Consider the following 21,447-nt stretch of genomic DNA (forward strand, 5'->3'; position numbering starts at 1 on the left):
AGTTGGAAGAATGGTACAATAGACACCTATATACCCGCTATCTGGCGTCTGCAATTAGCATTTTGTATGGAAGGATTTAGCAACAATGGCTATCACTGTCCTATTGTGTGTGTGTGTGTGTGTGTAGGAATCTAAATCCCCCTCTCCGATTTGTTAAATTATGCCACATTGCACAATGGTACTATATAGCCGTTAAAGTAACATCGTATATTCAGTGATATGGAGATTTTTTTTGTTAAGGTAAAAAAAAGCAGGTGGAAAACCGTATGCACAATATTGTGTTGTTTTTGTTTGAAAAAAATATGTATAGGGGAAAAGCAGCCTGAGGTGGTTTTTGTCGCTAAAATGTGAATAAGGATTGTGGCTAAACTAGGATATGGATGAATTTAGTTTTCATATCTGACTTATCTTTGTAACCTATCTATCAGTGAAGTACTTCTATGCAAAATGAAAAAAGAAATTTAAAACGTGGTCAGCTCAAGAAGCTGACCAGTCTCCGTAGGATTATTTCAGCACTATTTATCATGACAGAAGTCCTGGCTCTCCCAGCCCACATGCAAACACTACTGTGTTGCCCCTTCTGGCCATTTCCAGCTCCACCAGCCCCACACAGGTTCCTAAATTTGCACTAGATCCTCCCTTCTCTTATCCCTGCTTTCCTGCAGCAAACTGCATTCCTCCCTCTCATCACTTACTCTTAAGCCAGAGAGGTTCCTTAGTCTCTATAAAGAGAGAATTCTACCATGCTATTCACTTTTCCCACTAAAAGCAAAAGTCTTGTAAGATAAAATTCCTCTTCTTAAAAAGAAGTCTGGGGCTTAACCCAGAGGCAGACCCTGACCTGTCTCTCTGTGAGAGGCCTGTCCCAGTTAGTCTCCTGGGAAAAAGCATTTTTTTTTTAGTATGGGTTCTTTAGGCATCTTTAGGACCAGCTGGACGATATTTTCATCACTACACAAGCAACGGCACTTTGGGAGACTACAGCAATAATAGCTCACTTTGTACACGTATTTTTAGTTCACAAAGTAAATCCACAGACTCCCTTACAGTGATTCTCAGAGCATATCCAAAATCATTTGGAGATAGAAATAGGGTTGCTAACTTACGTTTTGCCAGGTAGAGCCATTTAAAAAACTGCCTAGTATCCATGTTTGCCATTACTTCATAACAGAAAAGACATTTTACCACACACAGAAAATAGGAAGGACAATCTCAATTTTTTTCTTTTTTAAAAAGCACTACTTAAATAGAACTTCACTATAAGGTTCTCCTTTTCCCCCATGTATTTTGAGATTATTACTATTTCTATATAAACTGGAGAAAACATTTTTACAGATAATCAGTGGTTTGGGAACAGTGCTCCATTGGTTTTGATACTTAAGAGTTACCCACTTGCAGGTGAGGAAGCCAAGGTTTAGAGACTATCAGCTGATGGAATGGTTAGAATCAAATTCAAGTCTGTCTGCTACCAGTGGCTTTTTCTTATTGCAGATTGCCTCTGTCTAACCACATTGCCAGTGTGATTCTACCAAGAGAAAACCTAACCGAAAAGCAAATGAAAGTCTTGGCTACACTTGGATCACCAGACTACACCCAGTGGGTCAAATTTTATTTTTGATTGAAAAATCACTGAGCTCATCGGATGGAATTCGCCTTTCAGGAAAGTTCCTCTCTAATTTCATTATTTGCTTTATCAACAAAGCCATTCATATAGGTGGTTTCTAGGGGAGAATTATATCTTAGAATGCTAATATATCTACTCATATGTATCTATCCATATACGTCTATTGACTGGTGCTTGAAATTCCCTCATTTTGGTCTCCTTTAGTGATAGGTTTTTAAACATCACTAAAAATTTAAGAATAAGGCAAAAATGTAGGCAGCATGTCCTTTCAGTGTAATACTGAAGCATTGTTTAGTCAATTTTTTTTAACTTTTATATTCGGGGGTACATGTGCAGGCTTGTTATAAGGGTATATTGCACGATGTTAAGGTTTGGGGTACTAATGATCCCATCACCTAGGTACTGAGCATAGTACCCCATAGTTTTTTTATTTTTTGTTTTTGTTTTTGTTTTTGCAGAGCTAGCTGAGGTTTTATTTTGGAAAAAAAAAATGGAATTGCTTTGTAACTGGAGGCATGGGCAAGGCAGGTCCCCCAGGCAGTAAATTTCCCCGCGGGTGGGCTGAGGGCCAGGGCTGAGCCTCAGGTGGGCCTCCTGTTCCCTGTGCTCCCCTGCGCAGCGGCCTCCCTCTCAGGCTCGGAGGCAGCGGCAGAAGGGATAGGCTGCCGTGGCCATTCACTTGGGCAGGACATCAGAGGCCTCGGACACCAGCTTCCCATCGCGGGTCTTGATCGTTTTCGAAACCACGGCCCTGATGGAGCTGGTGTGGCTGAAAGCGCTGGAGGCCCGGCCAGAGCCAAAGCTGGAGTCCCAGGCCTTAGCTGAGGTCAAGGCTTGTGACGCTCCGGTTGGCCGAGCTCAGTGCACCTGCATAGCCGCTGGTGGTCTTCCTATGGATACTCATATTCTGCATCCCAGACTCCAGCCGGCTCTCCTCGCCCTCCAGCAGCTTCCTGTAGGTGGCGATCTCGACGTCCAGGACCAGCTTGCCGTTCATCAGCTCCTGGTAGTCAGGCAGCTACCGTGCCATGTGCCATATCCTGCTTGGCCCGCTGCTGGGCGGCCTCCAGCTCGGACAGCTTAGCGTTGGCGTCCTTAATGGCCAGCTCCCCGCGCTGCTCAGCATCTGCGATGGCGGACTGCAGGGAAGCCCTCTGCTCTGGCCTTTGAGGCAGGCCCTCAATCTCAGCCTGGAGCCTGCTGATGTTCCGGTTCATCTCAGAAATCTTCGTCTTAGTACGACGCCGGTCATCCCAGTGCTTCCCAGCCAGTGTCTGCAGCTCCTCATACTTGATCTGGTACATAATCTCAGCCTCGGGCCGGCTGCAGTTGGCCATCTCCTCGTACTGCGCCTTGACCTCTACGATGATGCCGTCCATGTCCAGAGAGCGGCTGTTGTCCATGGACAGCACCACAGATGTGTCCAAGATCTGGGACTGCAGCTCTGGGATCTCCTCTTCATACAGCTGCCTGAGGAAGTTGATCTCGTCAGTCAGCCCCTCCAGGCGAAACTCTAGCTCTACCTTGTTCAGGTAAGCTTCATCCACATCCTTCTTGATGAGGACAAATTCATTCTCCATCTCTGTAGGCTTATTGATTTCATCCTCGTACTTTTTCTTGAAGTCCTCCTTCAAGACAAACATGCAGAGCCCCTGCATGTTGCCAAGCTCCGCCTCCAGTTTCAGCTTCTCCTGGCCCAGGATCTCTAGCTGCCGCAGAAGGTTGTTGATGTAGCTCTCGAACATGTTGTCCATGTTGCTCCGAGCCTTCTTCTGCTGCTGCAGGAGGCTCCAGTTGGTCTCCAGCATCTTGTTCTGCTGCTCCAGGAGCCGTACCTTGTCAATGAAGGAGGCAAACTTCTTGAGGGTCTTGATCTGCTCTTTCTCCCGGGTGTGCATGCCTTGCATGTTGGGGTCCACTTCCAGGTTAAGGGGGCTCAGCAGGTTCTGGTTGACTGTGATGGCTGTGATGCCTCCCATATGCTGGCCCTGCATAGCCTCCACACAGACCCATGCTGGTGCCCAGGACATCTCAGAAGCTGCTGCTGCCCACTCGGGAGAAGCTCAACAAGCTTAGTCAATAATTTTTTTTAACTTTTATATTCAGGGGGTTCATGTGCAGGGTTGTTATAAGGGTATATTGCATGATGCTAAGGTTTGGGGTATTAATGATCCCATTAGGAGGCCCGGGGGCCAGAGATGGACACCTTGTAGGACTTCTGGGTCACCCTGATGGACATGGTGGAGGTAGGAGTGGAGGCAGGCAGGCTGAACCAGGCAGAGATTCGAGAAGGAATGGAAAAGCTACTTCTAGGTCCTGTAGTTTTTCAACCCTTGCCTCACTCCTGGCTTCTCCCCCAATAGTCTCCAGTATCTATTTTTGCCATATTTATCTCCGTGAGCACCCAATGTTTAGCTACCACTTATAAGTGAGAACATGCAGTATTTGGTTTTCTGTTCCTGTATCAATTAACTTAGGAAAACGACCTCCAATTTCACCCATGTCAACGCAAGGGACATGATTTTGTCTTTTTGGTGGCAGCATAATATTCCATGGTGTATTTGTATGACATTTTCTTTAATCTGCCATTGATGGGCACCTAGGTAGATTTAATGTCTTTGCTATGGACAAGTGGGACCTAGTTAAAGAAAACTAGGGTTGCTATGGTGAATAGTGCTGCAATGAAGATATGAGTGCATGTGTCTTTTTGGTAGAATGTTTTATTTTCTTTTGGATACATACCCAGTAATGAGATTGCTGGATCAAATGGTAGTTCTGTTTAAAGTTCTTTGAGAAATCTCCAAACTGCTTTCCACAGTGGTTGAACTAATTTACATTCCCACCAACAGTGTATAAGCATTCCCTTTTCTCTGCAGTCTTGCCAACATCTGTTGTTTTTTGACTTTTTAATAATAGCCATTCTGACTGGTATGAGTGGTATCTCATTGTGGTTTTGATTTGCATTTCTCTGATGATTAGTGATACTGAGCATCTTTTCATGTTTTTTGGCTGCTTGTATTTCTTCTTTTGAGAAATGTCTGTTAATGTCTTTGCCCACTTTTTAGTAGAGTTGTATGGATTTTTTTTTTTGCTTGTTCAATTGCTTAAGTTATAGATTCTGCATATTAGACTTTTGTCAGATGCATAGTTTTCAAATATTTTCTCCCATTCTGTAGGTTGTCTGTTTACTCTGTTGATAGTTTGTTTTGCTGTGCAGAAGCTCTTTAACTAGGTCCCACTTGTCCATCTTTTTGTTGCAATTGTTTTTGAGGGCTCAGTTATAAATTATTTCCCAAGATTGATGTCCAGAATGGTGTTTCGTAGGATGCTTATGGTTTGAAGTGTTAAATGTAAATCTTTAATCTATCTTGAGTTAATTTTTGTACATGGTGAAAGGTAGGGGTCTAGTTTCGTTCTGCTTATGGCTGGCCAGCTATCCCAGCATCATTTATTGAACAGGGAGTCCTTTCCCTGTTGCTTGTTTTTGTCAACTTTGTTAAAGATCAGATGGCTGTAGGTGTGTGGCTTTATTTCTGGGTTCTCTATTCTGTTCCATTGATCTATGTGTGTGTTTTTGTACCAGTACCATGCTGTTTTGGTTACTGTAATCTTATAGTATAGTTTGAAGTTGGGTAACTGTTCTTTTTGCTTAGGGTTGCTTGGCTATTTGGGCTCCTTTTTGGTTTCATATGAATTTTAGAATAGTTTTTTCTAATTCTGGGAAAAATGATGTTGGTAGTTTGATAGGAATAGCATTGAATCTATAGATTGCTTTGGGCAGTTTGACTATTACAATGATATTGATCTTAATTTAGCCTTTTCTGGTGATGCTCCTCAAAATTTTTCCAGCCATGGCCTATTGCCCAATTTTGAAACCACTTCACATGTTATATTTGTTATAGTAGTACTTCACTTGTGGTGCCAAAATCTGTATTAGTTTTCAATTGCTGCCATAACAAATTACCACCAACTTAGTTTAAACAACACACATTTATTATCTTGCTACTGTAATGGTTGGGGTAGATGTTTGACACAGGTCTCTCCAATCACCTGCTTAAATCAAAGTATTGGCAGGGCTACATTTCTTTCTGGAGATTTTAGGGAAGAATCTGGTTTCTTGCTTATTCAGACTTAGCAGAATTAAATTCTTTACAGCTCTATGACTGAGACCCCTGTTTCTTTGTTGGTTGTCAGCTGAGGACCCTGTCTTCATGGCCCCTTCCTCCATCTCCAAAGGCAGTAACAGTAGGGTGAATCCTTCTCACACTTCAAATTTTTCCTCCATTTTTTTTATATCTCAAATCTCCTAGCTCTTACCACAATGAGGAAATGTTCTCTGCATTGAACAACTTGTGTGTTTAGATTGGGCCCACGCAGATAATTCCCCCTTCTCAAGGTCTGTAATCTTAATCACATCTGCAAAGTTTCTTTTGTCATGTTCCCAGGATTAGGGTATGGACATCTTTGGGAGTGCTTAGTCTGCTTACCACACTGTCAACATCCAAAGTTGAACCCAGGTTGATCTGACTGCTTTTGGACTTTTCCTACCTGATTCTATAATCTCCTCTCATAACTGTGCTTCTGTCTCATGCCTAGAGGCCCTGCTCTTCTTATGATCCTGTTCTTGCCACTGTATTTGTGTCAGGTAGCAATGTGTTGGGCTGTAAGTACTAACTAACAGCTAAGAGCTGCTTGAGTTGCTTGAACTGTTGAGGTTCATTTTTCTCACATAACAAATCTAGAGGTGATTGCTGATGTTGGTTCAGGGATTCAACGATGTCAAAGCATTGGCTTCATAATTTGGTTGGTCTTTCCTTCATGGTTGCAGTATGGCTACCATAACTCTAGCTATCATATCCACATTCAAGACAAGAAGACATGGGGTGAAGAGAGTGGGCTCCGGTTTTATCTTCCCCTTTAATTAGGAAGCAGATGTTTTCCCAGAAGTCCCCATCATATTTTCACTTGCATCTCATAGATCAGAACTGTATCAAATGCCCCTATTCCCTGCAGTTGCAAGGAAGCCTGAGAAGGAGAGTATTTAGCTTTTCCTGGTGGAGGTGGGCAAAGGAAAAGAAAGTTGGAAATGAGGATTGGATTAGCCAATTCATAGTGTCAGAGTTTCAACCTATCAGGACTCTATCTTTGCCTTTTTCTCTTGCCAGTCACAATTAGAGTGGAGATTCTGCTCCTGAATCAGACACCTGATGATTGTACTCGGACCACTTTAACACCCACTTACTCCTTATAAAATATTCCTGGCCCCAATTAACTACTTGGCCTGCCATCTGACATGGCCTGGGTGCACTTTCTGTTGCTTCTTGCTGCTGGCCTCTGGAAGCACCTGACCACCTTTCAGAGGCCTAGAGGCTCCATCAGTCCCCTGGCTCTGCAGAGGTAAGCTTCTATTCTGACAGTGCCTGTTTTTACATGGGTCATTTATAAGCATTGTGTGTGTGTGTGTGTGTGTGTGTGTGTGTGTGTTTTCATGTACTAAAAAGGGGGAAATTGGACCACATTGGCCAAGAACATTTTAATCCTATGCTAGGTTTAAATTTAATAAAGTAGAAGGACTTCTAAAAATATTACCATGGCAGATAATATCTGTTTTTATCTTCTTCCCCCCAGTAACAGAACTGTGATTTTCTGTGCAGCAACCATGCACCCAGACAAAAGACTTTTTCATTCTCAGATGAAGAAGACTTTGTCTTCTTGTACAGCTAGGTACAGCATGTGATTAAGTTCTGGCTAATGTGGTAAAAATTAAAACATTGTATGGGGTATCCAGAATGTTTCTTTCAAGAGAGAGGGCATATCGTTCTTTGTCCTTTCATCCATTTTGCTGCCTGGAGTGCAGATGAAATATCTGGAGCTCCATCAGCCATTTGGGGCTATGAGGAGAAGGACTATACTTCGGGAATGGCCAAGAGCTCACACTGCCTCCGGATGTCCCACCTCCAGAGTGATAAACTTTCTATTTAATCTATTGTAATTTTTAATTTTCATCTTATTTTCAACTGAACCTGACCCTAAGTAATTCGTCTACTTTTCATCTGCATGCTGTCTAACTCTTTACATAGCCTTCCCAGGTACATTATTTTCTTTTCAACAGATAGGAAAATATCCATTTTCCTGTACATTTTTTTAGCTGGTCCTAGTTCTAGGAGTGTGAGATCAACAGCAACCATCAGAAAACTGTTGACCTACAGGGCTGGAGACTGTGAAAAAACAGAAAACATTGGGTTCAGGAAGCAAAAGGCAATTATTTCCAGAGTTAATGACAACTTTGGGGGATATGATCCTGCCTTGATTTTTGTGAGGCTAGGCCCTTACTCTCAGAGATACAACTCTTCTTCATCATCTCATTTCCCCATCCTGAAAATGATATTTTGGTCTCTACCAAGAACTTTATATAAATATTTTCTTGTGGAATTTTTGCCCCAAAATAGAGCTTCAGCAATGTTTTCATTCCCAGCTGATGGGCTGTTAGACTCATTGTGGGTATTGCTCAGTGAAAATCCTTCGCTAGTAGGTCTGCTTTATGGTAGAAATTGTAGTGGAGGGATAGAGTAAGAGTCCTTGTGCTATAGCACTCAGATGCCACCTGCTCCACTTTGTTCCAAAGTAGCAATCGGCCTACAGCCCCCCCGGGTTATTATGTTTCCGCCTTGGTCTCTTTCCTCTTCCCCATATCCTCTAGCACAACCTTCCTCTACCCCAAATTCCATATCGGGTTATCTTCAAAAGCTGGGCTGGCATTTTTGCAGGTTCTCTTCTCTCCTCCTCCTGGACCTGGCTCATTGTAGCATGGCCCAGCCTGACCCAGGTCTTCCTTGAAACTGCCTGTTCTACTCAAGAAGCTCAGCCAGCACAAGATGTCTCTTAAGAAGCTGACATGTTGTTTCCTAGCAGGTGCCTTTGGAGGGGGGATGTCTCAAAGTAAAGGAGGCATACCACTGGGGTCTAAGCAGAACTCTGTTTTCCAAGGACAATGATGAGGCGTTCATAGTTCTTAGATGTTTTAATGACAATAATGGTTTTTCTTATCTATTTACTTGTGAGGTATTTAGGGTGAATTTTATAGGTATGCTTTCCAAGGAGGAGAAAGGAGCAAGAACTAACATTTATTGAGCATACAGTAGGAGTTAGGTTCATATACACTGGATCATATGACAGTGGTTAAGGACATAGTTTGGAGTGAGTCAGTGCTCGGTTCTACACCACAACTACCACTCCCTGGTTATGTGACTTGGGCAAGTCAGTAAATGACAGCACCTGCTGCATAGACTTGCTGGGGGTCTTAAATGTGAAGCGCTTAGTTCAGGACCTGATCTGGAGTTAGTGCTCAGCAGATATTATTGATTATTATTGCACACATATACAAAACCTAAGTCTCAGAGAGGTTAAATGACTTACTCAAAATCCCACAGCTGGTTCTGGAATTCCCAGATTAATGTTCATCCAATTATATTTTGCTGCTGAGTGCATACTGCTTGTAGGTAGTGGCCCAGTTACCAAGGTTTCCTGAGACATCTAGTCTAGTATTATCTTCTGAGAAATGATCTTTGGGCTAAATACACTTTCCCTGGGGGTTTTGGAGGGGTAGATACAGGAAAACCATAGATAGGAAAATATTCTGCCAGCCCTGATCTCATTGATCTGTGAGGGCCAGCTCAGGGGTAGGCTTCCCAACAACCCTAGAACCTCCAAAAATCCCCAGCTCATCTTCCTGTCCAGTCATTTCTCAGAGCTTTAGGAAGCAGTAAGATGCCCTGTAGCCATCATAGGCCTGGAAACTAGACTTGAGCTCTCTGGTCCCCTGGGAGGCAGCAGAGTACAGTGGCTGCCAGCACAGGCTTTGCAGTCACGCCCAGAGGGATCCCGGGATCATTGTTCAACAGCTGGAGCACCTTGAACAAGTCACTGCCCTTTCTCTCAGCCTCATTTTCATATCTGTAAGGCAGTGAGGAACATAATCCAAGCCTCCACAATTTGTTATAATAATTGAACCAGAATGTAGGTAAACTGTCAGGTGTTCCACAAATAGCTCTTAATATTATTTTAATCAGTACTAATTGAAGAGGATGTTCTAATGCCTTGGAAAAAGCAAACCATCTGCCTTACCCACCCATCTACCTAGAATGAAAAGCAATTCAATCAATGAGCCTTCTCTTGGGCTGTTAGGACTGAGAGAGTGGTCCAGCTGGGCAGGCTCAGCCTACAGGCTATTCCCCACTTCCCAGTTGCAGATCTGGTCTCTTTCACCCTCATAAAACGCTGTGGCAGAGCTACCCAGGACAGCCAAGGTCTCCAGGCTTTCGGAAGAGAAGGAGCCCACAATGGCCATGACTGCTTTCTTACCTTACCTAGTCCCACTTCGCAACCCCCAACCCTCCCAGGACTCACACTTTCTGAGGAGTGTAGGCTGGTCTGAGCTCCTGGAGTCTGGCCAGCATGGTGCCTACCTAGATGAGCTGGCTCCCCTGGACACCCCATCCTGCAGTCATGAGACCTCTGTAAGGATTCCTATCAGCCAGGCAGGCCCCTGTCCTTTCCAGCCTTCTCCAGGCCCACCTGATTTAAAAAATTGTTTTCTGTGGACAATGTTGACTTTCTTGGCTTCTCCCACTTTGTACTAATTTTTCTTTTTAGTTGCCTAGAATGATGTAAACTCTGCAGTGTGAGGGGTAAGAGTATGAGCTTCAAGGGGAGGCAGCTCTGGTTCCAATGGCCATTTTTTCATACTGCCCACATGTACTTAGTGAGATGGGCACTGTATGGAGCATTGGGCCTCATAAGCCCTCATAACAACCCCATTAGATGGCTGCTGCCAACATATGAGGACATTCACGCACAGAGAGGTAAAGTAACTTTCTAAAGGAAGCATATGATGAGGTCATCACAGCATAGCAGAAGCAAGGCAGGGACCCAGGGACCCCAGGGAAGGCAAGAAATATGAGAGGAAGAAAGCAGATGAGGAATGAGGAGGAATGAGAGGTAAATATTCTTGCCCAGGGCCTGTCTCCTCAGTCCCAGGGATGTGGGGTCCAAGCTACTTCCCTCAGTTTTGCCAGGAGGAGAGGTAGGGGAGGGAAAAGGAGGTCAACAAGGGTTGAAGGGAAGATTTATGAAGATGCAGAAAGGCCTTTCCAGGGAAAGAAACGTCTGAACAGGCTTGGCAGACAGGATGTGATAGGTGCGTTATTTCCCTGGGGGACCAGGGAGCTTGGGAGGAGGATGCCGCTTTCACTGGTCACTCTAGACCATTTAATTCAGAACCTGTGTTTGGATCCCAAGGGAGCTCAGGCTCCCAAAGTCATGAATATACATAAGGCTAATCCAGCGTTAGGGTCAATAAGATAATGAAGGTGGCACCCTTGATTCCTTTGGTTGCCAGTTTGTCTTAATTTTTTAATTAATGAACAATTTCAGATGTCAAAGCCTTGAGACATGGAGTAATGTAGTCTTTTCTGAGAGTTCTTCATCTCTTCCTATGTGTGATTTCCACCCCACCCCAACACCCCACACTCCCAGTGTTTCAGCAGTTTCCTCTTCTCCATTCCTGAAGAACCTGCATTTCCTTTTCCCAGCTCTGGTTTTGGCTTCCTGTGTGCTAAGCCTTTGCAGTTGTCATCATGTCTTCAGGATGCATTTGATAGGTACAGGAAGTCGCACCAGACGGAAGATGGAACCAACAATCAATAAAAAAAGAACTATATGTCTAAGAAAAATGCATCATGGCTTCCCACAGGAGTTGTGAACCATATGTCCTAATATCCCTGGAACAATGGGTCTAATTTTTAGCTCTTCTGCTCTGCCCTCCCGGCCATCTCAACAAGAAAGAAAACAGATCTTTTAACCTGCTGCTCCCCGGCTAATGATCTGTAGTAAAGATTGCCTTTCCTTTTAACTCATTCATCAGATACCACAGAATAAAATATGTCCCTCCTCTCCTGCTAGCTTTATTTCTCTCGGCTACTAGTTTAGTATATTTATGGTGTATGAGTCATCAAGCTGCCTCCTGATTGGATAAAAACCAAGCACCTCTGAGACCGTCAGTCAATTACAGCTATTCTCAGCTTCATTCACAGATTTATTAGCTTGCACACACAGCGAGAAATTCATTCGGCAAAGTTCATTCATAAAAATTTCAACACGCTGCGTATCATCCTGCACATCTCAGCTTTTGGCTGCAAATGGGCTTCTGAGAAAAGCTCCGAGAGGAGTCCAGGAGGGAGGGAAGCTTGAGCGAGGGTAGGCAGGCTGGGAGGGGATCTGAGGAACACGGACCCATCACAAGTCAGTGAAACAATGAGGAGCAGCGCCCGTCAGTAGTACTCCTGGCTGGTGGCCCAGAACGGGATGCAAGACAAGATCTTCCAAGAGAGGGCAGCCTTTGGAATCAACGAACCCAGGCAGAAGGGCCTTTGGTTCATAGATACATTTTTTTTTCCTTTTTAAATGAACAATCACTGGAACAAATAAAGGGTTAATAGGCCAGTCATTTGCCCCGCCCTGTGGGAGCAGAAGGGAGCAGGTTCGAAAGTTCCTGTGTGCAGAACAGAAGGCTGGGGTGAGGGTGGGAGTCGGGTGCTAAATATTTCTACTAGGCTCCTGCAAGGCTAGTGATGCAGCCGGTCCCCCTGACCGGCGCTCTCCCGGGTTCTGTGCCTAAGAGTTGGCGGTGAGCGACCCCCGCCGCCGGGAGCCTGGGTCTAGGCTCTCCGGACAAGGATTCCATGCGAGAACACTGGTGCCTCTGCCTGGGCCAGGGAGGGACTGAAATCAGAGCAGGGGAGGCGTTTCCCCCATGGGCTGTCACCCTTAAGGGGCCGGGAGCCGAGGTGGGCGAGCTCGAGAGCAGAGTTGGAGAGGTGGCTGCTGCGAGTTGCATCGGGCGTTGAGGCATTTGATGTCTGCACCGTTTATCTACCAGAGGACGAGGCGATTTATGCAACAGTATCCTGTTTCAGCATTGCCAAGGCTATGCGAGAACGCGGCCAGGACAGCCTGGCAGGACTCGTGCTGTATGTAGGACTCTTCGGGCACCCCGGGATGCTGCACAGGGCCAAGTACAGCCGCTTTCGGAACGAGTCGATCACGTCCTTGGACGAAGGTAGCTCCGGAGGCTCGGTCGGGAACAAGGGCTCGCTGCAGCCTCCACACCCCGCCCTGGCACCTCACCTGCCGGCTGAAGATGCCACCTTGCCGTCGCAGGAGAGCCCCACCCCACTGTGCACCTTGATCCCCCGCATGGCAAGCATGAAGCTGGCCAACCCGGCCACTTTGCTGAGTCTGAAAAACTTTTGCCTGGGTACCAAAGAGGTGCCTCGGCTGAAGCTCCAGGAAAGCCGGGACCCAGGTTCCAGCGGCCCCTCTTCCCCAGAAACCAGTCTAAGTAGGTCCGGGACTGCACCTCCACCGCAGCAGGACCTGGTGGGCCACAGGGCAACCGCCCTAACCCCTGATTTGTGCCCGCTTCCTGGCCCTGGGGAGCCACCCCTTAGGAGCGGGCAGGACAGGCACTTTCTACAGCACCTGTTGGGGATGGGCATGAACTACTGTGTGAGGGTAAGTCCATTTTCCTCTCTGCACTCTTTCTACGAACTTCTGTGGAAGGGGGCATCTTCTCTGCTTTCTGCAAGGGGTCTAACGTTACCTGCCTGGGTTCTGTGTTTGGACAGGACATGATTCAACTGGACCAAGGCGGAGGGGAGCTGGGTTTACAAATGTCGCTACAACTACCTAACTTGTACTGGAGTCAGGCAGCCTTTGGTTCAAGGACATGAACTGGTGCTAACTTGTAGGACATGAACTTGTGGGTGCTTGGCAGATGTAGAGGCAAGTTCTGATAGAGGCAGCTGATGGCACCACTTCGTCCCCACTGGACCTAGTATTCTGGCCAAAAATAGTCAAGGACTTCAAATCTGATCAGTGATTGAGACCTGGTAGGTTATACTGGCCATTGTATTTTGGACGAATACAGTAAAGATTTCTGTGCTATAGAAACACATGGTGTGTAAGGGGCTTGAATTATTCTTTAAAAATTTATTTCAGCATTTAACAAACACTTTTCAAAACATGTCCGAGTCTCTAACCTTGTGCTAGGAGCTAGTCTTAGCTCTCCGGTGCACATTTATTTCCTTTACTGCCTACGTGGCAGCAAGTAGGCCTTGTCCATGAGCTATGGGCAAAATCAAGGTCCTTACTGGCCTTGTATCTGTCCTTGCTTGGTCAAGATTTGGACAAATGAAGATTTGGCCTGTGCCCTTTTGGGGCTCAGATTTCAATGAGATCAATGAATACATGTGAAATACTAAGATAATAATACTTGGCAATAGATAGCTAATATGAGAATGCTGAAGGAATTCAGAAAAAAGGAAAGATTATGTGATCTGGGATTCATTCCCATGGGGAACCCTCAGGAGAAGATGAATCTTGGAAGAAATGTCAGATCTGGGTTGGCAGAAAGGAGGAGATTCCTGGTAGGCCAAGAATAGGAGCAAAGTCACTGTGGTGGCTGCAGGGGAGCATCACACAGGCTGGGCCTTATGGAAGAGGAAGGGGAATGCTGGAGAATAGTGGGTGACTGAGGGAGGGGCTGGCTTGTAGTACTCAAACAAGTATGAGTTGAATAAAGACAAATAGAGATCACGGGTAGCTTGGGAGACCGAAGTTGACTGAAGCTCTTAAATGCCAAATGAGGAGATTGTAAATACTCTGATTGGTAAATGAGAATCCTCCTAGGTTTGTAGGGCATGACTTGCTGAAAGTAATTTTTAAAAGACCAGTCGGTTGATTTATTTGACATGGATTGAAGCAGGGAAAAATTAGAGACTTGGAGGGCAGTAAGATACTCTGAGAGTTTAGGTATGAGGGAATGAGAACACTGATTAAGGTGGAGAGGAGAGAAAGGAGGTGAATGGTAAGGCATTCTGTGAGAGAAGAATGAGAGAAGCCTCAACAACCCTGGGAGATTAAGCAGATCATTTCAGATCATAATATAACTAATAGAATAGTGAGCATTTATGGAGCAGGGGGTAGATTGATTAGTTTGTTACCATTGTTGTTTATTGGGGTTGTGAATGATTATTGATGGAGGGTTGTAAAAGGTGAAAAATAAACTTTCAAATTGAAGTCTCAGAATGACATCAGTGATGCCAATGACTGAAGCAGAGTAAATTAGGAAATGGACTCATTTTAAGTTTGTTTTTGACATATTAAATTTAATGTAATGATTTCTAAATAATGCTAATATGTAAGAAGACAGTCATACAAGGCTAGCACTCAGGTGAGATGTCTGATCTGAAGGTACAGAGAGCTATCCCAAGAACTGTATTACAAACAGACAAATAGGATCTCAGGGAAGGTCAAATAATAAACACTGGAAGGGTTACAGAGAAAGCAGGCTTGGGCAGTCCTGGCAAATGGGTAACTAAAACCTCTAAAGCAGATAAATGTATGGGACATGCAGCTCTCACCCACACCCACAGTGACATGGCACATAATGGAAATATTTTCATGTTTCTACTCAAAGTTCATGGGCATATTCTCATTTATCAAGATTAGGTGTGTGCCAGCCCCTCATGGGAAAACGAGTGACTCTCCAAACCTGGGCTCTCTGCACCTGCCTTACCATCACCTACACATCCTCTAGCCTCTGCCTCAGCTTTCCTTTCCTCTTGTACCTCCTGCAAGCTCCCCATACCCACACACCTGTACAATTTTAAATGTGAAAAGAGTTGCTGTGTGATCTCCAGTTTCCCTAGGAGTGCCTCCTCTGGCGTTTTAGATTTTTAACAGGGGCACCATCTGTCTTTTCATGGCAATAATCACTGACTCCAGAAAAAGTGCCGACCCCATGACCCAGATGAACCTCACAAGATTGCCAATATCCATGATGTCCAATACAAGCTAATGACGTCTCTTATGAAGTCAAAATACGTGAAAGAACTTACTTAGTAAGTTTTATGGAATCCTAACTTTGAAAGATGGAAGACTCAGAAGTTACCAAGGTCAATTCCTTTATGGTGCAACCAAACCCCAGGTTTTTCAAAGGCCACACAGATGAGTTAAAGCAGAGTGAGATCTAGAGCCCAAATCTCCTGTGTGCCATTCTTATCTGTCTTCACCACAGGTTTCCATCCTGGTTGTTGTTCAGTTCCTCAGAATTCTTTTGAGATGTGAACCAATTTTGAAAAATGAAATGCTAAGCTATTAATTTACAGTAAAAATATCATACCAAATGAACCAAAGTTGTGAGCTCTGCATTCCCATCTGTAGGAAAAAGCACACAAAAATTTTAAATCAAACCTTACTTGGAAATAATGGATTCAGAGAAGAGAACTGAGAGAAAGATGATCTTAATGGCTAGTTGACACAGGGCTGGTGGATTTAGGGGCAAATTTTACAGGAAAAAAGCCACTTCATATTCTACTTTCTTATCCATATCATGTGACTGCTCCTCTCCCTGCCCCAACTTATTTGCTAATCCATTCATCCATTTATTAAACAAATATGTATTATGAATCAATTATGCAGCAGGAACTGTTCTAGGCACTGGGCATCCATGAACAAAACGAATCAGGTTTAAGCATGAGTAAACAAAAGAGACCAGGTCTGAATCATTGTGAAATATTTTAGTGAGTGGAGATAGGTTCAATTGAATAAATGAAAAAATATACACTATTTCAGATGGCATTAAGTGCTATGGAGAGCAATAAAGTGGGGTAAGTGAAAAAGGCAGTAGCTTGGGTGGGAATGGAAGCTATATTCCTCCTGAGTAAAAAGTGGGATTGTTATAGCTACTCTTTATTTTGTTTTCTTGCATCTTTTCTCTTTATGATAGGGACTATATTTTCCATTTGCACGAAGCTAGAGTTGACTTTGTGTTAAATATTCTTTTTTAAAAATGGTTCTTCATTTGGTCTTATGATGTAGAATCAATTATACAGCTGAAAACACTTTATGAATCCTGACCACCTATTTTGAGTAACTTTAATTTAAGCTCAGACTTTGGACCCCCTGAAAGTCTCTCAGGGAAGGGGGCCTAGCAAACCATTCTTTGAAAGATATTGAGCCAGAAATAGGACAGTGAGATCCCAGTCTGGGCAAAGTAGTGAGGTGGGCAAAGCCCATTAAATGGTGTCAAATGCGACTTCATTCTCCCGATAAGACTAAGTCTCCTTTCTTTAGAGGCCTTTCCAAGTCCATTCATCCATCAGCTGACATTCACTTAAAGGTCTCCCAGGTGCCCAACATAGTGGGGGATGTGGAAAATCTACAACGTGACCGTGTTCTCCTCTTTAAAATGAGAGAACTGGCCTGAAAGCCCCCTCGCAGCACCAGTATTTAATGAATGGAGGGTTCCTTTCTCACACGGGAGGTGTTTAAAATGTCAGCTTCCTTTCCAACTCTCAACTTGGCTCAAAGACTTAATAAAGCAGAGGCAAAGAAACCAACCTTGACGAGCTTTGGCAGGTAACTGCAGTGGCCGTCACCACCACCCCCTGAGGAAGGCCACATTCTCCAGGTGAGGACAATGAGAGCCCAGGTGTCTGTGATCCACAGGATACTTCACAACTAGTAAGTAGCAGACTGAGGATTCCTATCCAGGTGTGTCTCACTCCAGTGTTCCTCCACTTCCCAACCTCTCACTTGCCTCCAAGCAAGACAGGCAGTCTCTGGAGTATGGGAATGGAGTAGCGTAGATGAAAGGCCACACTGTGCAGGATAGCCTCGTCATAGGACCAGCCCATGGAACTTGCCTTGTGATACGCATTTGCATGATTTCAGTCTCTTCACTTCAGCCCAGCCCAGCCAACTCTTTCCCAGATCGTATTAGTTTCCTAGGGCTTCTGTAACAAGTCCCACAAACTGCGTGGCTTACTACTATAGAAATCGATTCTCTCACAGTTCTTGACGTCTGAAATCAAGATATCAGCCAAGTCACGCTGTCTCTAAAAGCTCTAGGGGAGGAATCTTAGAGCTCTTCCTTGTCTCTTTTAGCTTTTAGTGGTTGCCAGCAATACTTGGTGCTCCTTGGCTTGTAGATGCATCACCCCATCTCTGCCTCTGTCTTCACATGCATTCTGTGTGTCCATGGCCAATTTTCCCTCTTTTTTATAAGAACATCAGTCAGTGGATTAGGGCTCACTCTCATCTAATATAATCTCATCTTCACTTGATGACATTTGGAAAGACCCTATTTCCAAAGAAGGTCACACTCACAGGTTCTGAGGGTTAAGACTTGGACATATCTTTTTTGGTGGACATAATTAAACCCAAAACAGTCCCCAAGAACATTTATTGCAATGTGTTTGCTCACATAGGCCTTCTTGGGTATCAAGCTCATCAGCTTTGTGTGCAAATAGAAATTTGTGTTGAAAGATTTTCTTTACTTCCTTTACAAATCCCACAGTATACTCTTACCATCCATCTTCTCCTGTCTAAGGTATCTTATCACTGATCCAGTAAACTAGTATTGTCAGTCATCCGTTGTCTAGACTAGATGTAGTCCACAGTACCACAATGTCATGTCTACCTCAAGTAGCTTTTCCATAGGAGAGTAGAGGTCTAGGAGTTTGGAGACTTGTATTAAAGTAATGGCTCTGACACTAAGCTGTGTGATCTTGGGTGGGTCTCTTCACCTCTGTGGGCCTCATTTTCTCATATTTAAAAGAAGTTTCAGCCAGGCACGGTGGCTTATGCCTGTAACCCCAGCACTTAGGGAGGCTGAGGCACACAGATCGCTTGAGGTCAGGAGTTCGAGACCAGCCTGGCTAACATGGTGAAACCTCATCTCTACTAGAAATACACAAATTAGCTGGGCATGTTTGTGTGCACCTGTACTCCCAGCTACTTGGGAGGCTGAGGTGGGAGGATTGCTTGAACCTGAGAAGTGGAGGTAGTAGTGAGCTGAGATCGTGCCACTACACTGCAGCCTGGGCGACAGAGCAAGACTCTGTGTCAAAAAAAAAAAAAAGAAAAGAAAAAACGAAGAAGTTTGAACAAAATGCTGCTTAAAATCCTGAGACTCCAGGTCTTCTTTCCTACCTGTTTGAAACCCCTTACTATTAGGATCTCTTTTGGTTACAGTTACCTTGAGGAAATAATGTTTATGCACTTTATGTTAGCAGAGAAGAGAAAGAATGTCCTTCAGGGATGCATTCACTTCTATTTTAGCACCCTCTTACTAACACTGAGCTGGCTTCAGCAGTAAGGCAGAAAGGAGGGTGTTATACTGGCATGGGTGGAGGCAGTAAGTTTTAGAGAGATGGAGGGTGGTAGAACAGCATCCAAGAGTAGGATTCCAGGGAGAAGAAGGGTGTGCTAGTTCGGGGACAGGCCAGGGTTGGAAGAGGTGAGCGATAGTGGATGGGACTGTGGGAACATGGCATTCCTCACGTGTCTGGCCAGCTAGGTCTGACTGGACTTGGTGTCCAACAGGAGGACTGCAGCAATGACAGAAATTAAGCCATCTCTATTTTCTCTGGACAAAAGAACCAAGAGAAAAAGGCCTCGCCACACACGTAGTCTGGTAACTCTAACCTTGAAAGAGGGAGATTTGTAACTCCAGGAGACTCCTGGAGAGACAGTCCCATGGTTTACACAATGAAGCCAGACCTGGGTCGCTCAGGTACCCACAGCAAAGGGACATGGCTTTCTGCCTCTGTAAATTTCCTTCTTTTCTAAGTTATTGGTGGTTGAGAGGGAGGTAGGCTGGATGGGAGGAAATAATTCCAGCTAAAACTGATGACTTGGCATTGAGGGTATTATATTTTCCGTCCTATTTCTTTCTTGGAGTAGATGTGGAAGTAGATTCTGCTGGAACTTGGAGAAAGCCTGGCAGGTTTGACCCGTTCCCATGTTCTTCTCTCTAGACCTTCACATATCCCTTGACTGGTGCAGTCCTTTCATGCCCCTGGACACTAGAGCCTTAACTGCAAGAAAGAGTCTTAGAGATCAGTGAGTCCACACACTTCATTTTGCAGTTGAGGAAACTAAGGCTCAGACACGTGAAGTGACTTGCCCCCAACCACACATCTACCAGTGGTGGAGCCCAGACGAGAGCTCCCAGTTCTGTGTACAACACTCTATTTTCTACCTCCACCTTGCTTCATGTTCCCCCACTCCCTGAAATAAATGTGCTACACCAAATGCCTCTACATGATTAAAATGCTGGGCGTGCTTTTTAGAAAGATAATTACAAAAACTTCTTTCTAATGGGAAAATTGTCTTAAAATAGCAGGGAGAAGAAAAGAGGGAGCATAGAAGGGTGGCAAGGAGACCAAAGAGCCCTGGCTTGGCCAGTTTCAACCTTTTGATTAAGGAAGTCCTTGTGGATGGCAGTGTGTCCGTGTTGGGCCAGGACTTGTTACCACGTGCATGGACTGACTCCCATTTCATTCATTTGCTACAACCCTAATGACCTTAGGGTTATTTCCCCAATATGGCTTCCTCTCATTTCCATGTTCATTTTACTCTGAAGCCAATACGGTGTTATCATATGGAGGGACCGAACCAAGCCTGGATCCCAATATGACAGTTCCATCACTAGGAGAGTGATCTAAATGATGCACACAGGCTGCCCCACACCCCCCTCCTACCCAGCTTCACTCACATCATCTGTCTGCACCTGAAGGTGGCTAGGTTTGCACACTCACCCGTGGCATTGGGATGTGAAGACATTTCTAGTCCCTTTGTCTTTCATTTTCCACTTCAGAATATGTGGGAAAGAAGCTGAGAATGTCCCCTTCCTGGGTAAACATACTGGGATGTCTTTCTTTTATGCAAAGGGACAGAGTACTGGGGGCTGCATGAGACCCAAGAGAGGGATCCTGCCTTCTCAACTCATGGAGCTTTTTCTCATTCTAACAATGTTGCAAAGAGTTTTTGAGGGTAGTAGCACTCTAGGATTAGTACAGGCTGTTCCTATTTCATGAAGAGATTGGGGGTGAAGAGTTAATTTGTACATCAGTTCTTTGAGACATGGAATTTCTCAGAGAAATAAAACTAGAACTTGATAAGCCTTCTCATACAGTTAGGGAGAGGATAAAATAACAAACTGTATGTAAAAAGCTTAGCGCAGAGCCTGTCTCATAGTAGGTCCCAAGTGGAGGGAGGAGAATGAATTTTCAATAGTCTAGGGTTGCCTCTCGGCCAAAAACTCAGGATAGACTAAAGTTGGTTTTGGCATTTCCCCACATTCCTTTGGCATACTTTCTCCTGGCCAGCAGCGCCACCCTGGCAGAACTTTCTTCCCTAAGTCTTGCCTTGTGCTGCTCACCAGGGAGGGCCTGCCTGCCTTCTTCTCTAAAGCTGCCTAATGTTTATCCGCTAGTCCCCTGCTCATCCAGTGCAGCACAGTGAAAAGCATCTGCATTTTGGAAAGATGTTTACTTACTTCACTCTTTTTTGTAGTGTTTCCCAAAGTTTGCTGAGGACCATCTGTATCAGTTAAAAATGCTTGTTAAAATGCAGATTCCCAGTCCCCATCTTGGACTTATTGGACCAGAATGTCTGAGGCTGGGGCCCAGAAACCTGCATTTTGGGCAAACTCCTTATGTGATTCTGCAGCAGAGAAGATTTGGGAACCTCTGCTGAGTCCAGTCAGAGCAGTGGTTCTCAACTGGGGATTATTTTGCCACTCAAAGGACATTTGGTAATGTCTGGAGACATTTTTAATTGTCATAACTGGGAGGAGAGGTGAGTGCTACTGGCCTTTAGTGGCTGGATGGCAGGATGCAGCTAAACAGCCTGCAAGGCCCAGGGCAGCTCCCACAACACAGAATTGTGAGGCCCAACACATCAGAAGTGCTGAG

General features: G+C 44.7%; 1 protein-coding gene and 1 pseudogene across 1 annotated transcript in view; one reads left to right on the top strand and one right to left on the bottom strand.

Moving 5' to 3' along the window:
* Positions 1 to 2,299: 2,299 nt before the first annotated feature.
* On the bottom strand, positions 2,300 to 9,971 carry LOC100591986 (annotated as a pseudogene).
* Positions 9,972 to 11,707: 1,736 nt separating this feature from the next.
* The window catches only part of SHC4 (SHC adaptor protein 4), a 139,513-nt gene continuing 129,773 nt past the window's right edge, over positions 11,708 to 21,447 (top strand). The window contains exon 1 of the mRNA XM_030814122.1: positions 11,708 to 13,195. Coding sequence (XP_030669982.1) covers positions 12,611 to 13,195 — 585 coding nt within the window. The 5' untranslated portion in view covers positions 11,708 to 12,610. The remainder of the gene's footprint in view (positions 13,196 to 21,447) is intronic.

The sequence above is a fragment of the Nomascus leucogenys genome, chromosome 6 (genome assembly GCF_006542625.1).
Source record: "Nomascus leucogenys isolate Asia chromosome 6, Asia_NLE_v1, whole genome shotgun sequence".
NCBI classification, from domain to species: domain Eukaryota; kingdom Metazoa; phylum Chordata; class Mammalia; order Primates; family Hylobatidae; genus Nomascus; species Nomascus leucogenys.